A 4,094-nucleotide genomic window follows, 5' to 3' on the forward strand; every position below is an offset into this window, starting at 1 on the left:
TACTGTACTCTATAAAAGCGATCGTATTTTACAGTCGACTATACCACACCACAACAACGCACACACATGGCCCTTATCAAAATTATTCACTGGATCCGGCTGGGTTCAGTAGTTGAAACCCAAAAAATGGAAAAACAAATCATATATTTAAAAAATATCGATTAAAAAACGAAACATGTAGCCTTTAAGTACACTGAAACAAATGAAAATAGACATAATTATCAGCAAATCTGATGTACGTATCCAGGTATTCTTAAGACATATCATTTCAAAAGATTGTAAAAATAAAGTGGAAAATATAATGAAATACTGTAGGCCTACTGATAACTGAGCAAATAAAGTAATTTTAGGCATCTAAAATTCAAAGCGTGTCTGGGAATCCTTATCCTTAGGAGCGGTTGGCGCACCGGTTGTGGCTTGGACTCCCAATCTTGAGGTCGGGGGTTCGAAACTCTGGCTGTGCAAATCGCTGGTGTCCTTGGGCAAGGCACTTTATCTACGGTTGCCTCTCTCCATCCAGGAGTACAAGTGGGTACCTGGTAGGTTCCAACACAACCTGCGCTGATTACTAGCTGCAATTTATGGAATAATATAATTTCATTTATTAATTTAATTTGGTGTTTCAATGTGTTCCATATGTGTTTGATCCAATGACCGGGGTAGTAATGTGAAGCGCTTAGAGGCCTTGTAAAGGCATGAAGCGCTATATAAGAACGAAATATTATTATTATTTATTATTATTATTATCATAGCCTACTGTATGCGCAGTGACGACACGTTTAATATACATAGTTGCCATCTAAAGTTTATTATGCCGTTATTTCTTTGTCGTGTAGTTTATAAGAAGGCTTAAGCATTTACATCGACGGAATCCCAAAGCCTACCGAACCGATCATAGAATCGGATCAGCATGTAAGAATAGGGCCGCCGGCGTTCGGCGTAACGGAAAAGCGGTCCAAATTTCAGATCAGACTCAATGTGAATGCAGCTTTAAAAGAGAGGGCGTAGTTGAGAATACGTGCCGGTGTAAGTGATCTGAATGAGTTTCTGTTTCTTGTATCTCTTGTATTAAAATCGCAACCAAGGCTACATTATAGGCCTATTTACAAAAATACATATTATACAAAATATAAAACATTAACCAAGCATTAGTACAAGACAGGAAAAGCTACATTAAAATTGAAAACATCAGAAATTCACGAAAAGTAAAATATTATATTATACAGTACTGCATCAATTTAAAATAATTGTTTCATTATCGAATTTACAAATACACAAAAAAAGAAAATCCATGCATTGCACAAAATTTGATTCAGTTATGATGACGTCAGTGAGTCAGTTCCATGACGTCGGTTGAGTGTTGTACATGATAGTACAGTAATATCTAACCATACCTGTTTCGCCTTTCCATGCCTTTAGGCGTATTAGTTTAGTTTATAAATCTTAGCCCCATATATTTGTCAATGTCATTTAAAGAAGCACCAGCAGCGTGTAGCATTGCTCTCACTTTCTTCCATTCGATCTCAAATTCTTTATTTGTCATTTTACTGTTGGCAGCATGTGCAAGCGTTGTGTTCCTGTAGCGATGGATGTGCACCAAGCTAGGCAATCTATCTGGATCTTTCCAAAATGAGTATGGAATGCTACAACAGTTACGGATTATCAAATACATAATTGAGATATCGAACGTGTCAATGTCAGCTGTTGGTGTGAACATCTTTGCGTTCTGCTCAGGAGTAATTTTTACATTTTTGAAGCTACCTTTTCCTTTCTCATTCATCAGATATCGTCCAACTTCTTTTTTGTCTAGTTTAGTAGCCTTGTTTTGTTTTGTCTTGCCTTGATTAGCAACCTCCAAGAAGTATTCCCTCATAGTTACAGTGCCGACATCAACGACAGCTGATAGAATAACTTGGAAATTTCTGATTTCTTCAACGTTTTCCTGCTCAAATCCTATTTTAAATAAAAATTAGCAAATACAGTATATACAAATTTTTAAATCAAGTGGTTACTCTATGTTATAGTTGGTTTCAATGGCAATACGTTTAGTTGTAATCTTAATTATTCCTTCTTTAGCAGTTTAGTATGTTATATTAAACTGCTGCCTGATGGAATATAGAAATTAATAATATCAAATTCATTTGTTCCATATTTCAAAGTACAAATTCTATGAAGTAAGATTTACCTCTAACTGGTTGTGCTATGCTTAGCTTGTGGTATTTCTCAATGTCTTCATTGGTAACTCCGATATTTCTAAAGATCGTGGCAAGTTCCTTCCACTGTTTGTCAAACTCTACATCTGTAGTCCTGTTGCTATGACTGCAGTCTAGAGTGCTTTCTTTGTACAGTTGAATGCGTCTCAAATTTGCCAGTTCGGATTTGTCTTGAACATCTGGTGGATTCTCCCAGAATTTATCGCCTTGAAGATTAAAGCAATGTTGAATTAAGGACATCAGGATGGTAATATCGAACGAGTCGATGTCCACATCGTCAATGAAGATCTTTGTTGCTTCGTCTCCAAAGTCTACATCCCTTAAGGGTCCATTTTTTCTCTGCCATGACAGAAACTTTCCGACCTCATGTTTGCCTCTCAGCTTACCTTTCCTCATGAAATACTTTCGCATTTGCTCAGTTCCCAGGTCAGTGGTTAATGCTTGGAGTGCGTAGGAATTTCTAATTTCTTTACTGAAGCTCAATTCTACAAAATTAATACATAGATTATAAATTTTTAAAATTACAAGACATTTTTTTACAGCAATGTTTGTACACTTTGTATTAAAGGCTGCATGTAACTGATTAAGTTTTGTATGTTGAGTAGTTGGCGAATATTAATGCAAGTTTATTAAACAATACTTACATTCGTAAACAATAAAATTAATACCGTAGTCCTTGTGTATTAAATATATTTGTACCATTGTCAATGTTGAAATACAATCAAGTGAAATACTGAAATATTTACTATCATCAATTATTATCAATCTAATCATGCAATATATTAAAGTATTCAGGTTTATCAATAACTGATTAGTTTTAATACCTGCTTTGAAATATAACCGAATCTTAGCAGTTGACATAGAACATGTTCCACATGGAATTGAATCATACTTTAAGCAATCGTCTAAATTTTGGAGGTGGCGCTGTCCCTGTCCCTGGTTTGAACTAACTGAGCAAATTGGACAAAGAATAGTGAGGGTGCAACCGACATCACCCTTAGCAGGATATAAGTCAGTAAGATGACGCTTAAGCACATGTAAGATCTGTCAAATGAATAAAATAAGACAAATGTCGTTTATTATATACAATACTATAAAATGCATGATGATAAATTGTTTATTTAAACAATAAAGCTGTTAGTAAGGTTGCATGCCAACATTCATACCTTTATTTGTATTACAAGACAAATACATATATTATTCAAGAGCAACATAAGTACTATTTTGTGCACATTTTAACATGAAAATTAGAATTTTTCATTTACAATTATAGGCAATTCCAATATCCAATCAGACGATAGACCACTTTTTCTTAACATAATAATGTAAACTATTTGGACTACCTATGCTAGCCAACCAAAAATACAATACTCAATCTAGCTACACAAAATATCTAAAGAATTACCTCCATGCAGGCGATAGGTTCTGGCTTTGATGCTGGTTTCCTTTTACCGTTTTCATCTATCTCTGTTCTCCGTGTTATTTCCAACTGTTTAGAAAATAAGAACTTACTATTTAGAAGTTGTCAATAATTAAATTATATTACACTTAAAATAGGAATTTTTTACAAATAAAATATGCTAACCCATCATTGCCAATGTAATCACTGTCACCACTTTTATGACGTCATCATCATCTTCTGCTGCGCACATTAAACATCCAATAATACAACTTGAAATAGTTCTACTTGCTTTTGCGATTATCGCGCGTATTCTCTAATGGTCAATGGTTATAAGCACATGTGCGTACAGGAGGATACGCTCTGTATCTTTAGACTATTCCAATATTTTCATAGCTCATTATGCCTACACTTCTATTTTAAAATCTAACACACATTTATTATATATATATATATATATATATATATATATATATATATAT

The 4,094-nt window shown here is 34.2% G+C and overlaps 1 protein-coding gene across 1 annotated transcript in view; it reads right to left on the reverse strand.

Moving 5' to 3' along the window:
• Positions 1–625: 625 nt before the first annotated feature.
• LOC117116282 overlaps positions 626–4,094 on the reverse strand; it is a 6,112-nt gene continuing 2,643 nt past the window's right edge. The window contains exons 4-7 of the mRNA XM_033260289.1: positions 3,619–3,702; positions 3,038–3,257; positions 2,186–2,698; positions 626–1,953 (exon numbers count right to left, since the gene is read on the reverse strand). Of these exons, the coding sequence (XP_033116180.1) occupies positions 1,430–1,953; positions 2,186–2,698; positions 3,038–3,257; positions 3,619–3,702 (1,341 nt within the window). The 3' untranslated portion in view covers positions 626–1,429. The remainder of the gene's footprint in view (positions 1,954–2,185; positions 2,699–3,037; positions 3,258–3,618; positions 3,703–4,094) is intronic.

This window comes from Anneissia japonica, unplaced genomic scaffold (genome assembly GCF_011630105.1).
Source record: "Anneissia japonica isolate Jap-2015-1 unplaced genomic scaffold, ASM1163010v1 scaffold12012_len8427_cov127, whole genome shotgun sequence".
NCBI classification, from domain to species: Eukaryota; Metazoa; Echinodermata; class Crinoidea; order Comatulida; family Comatulidae; genus Anneissia; species Anneissia japonica.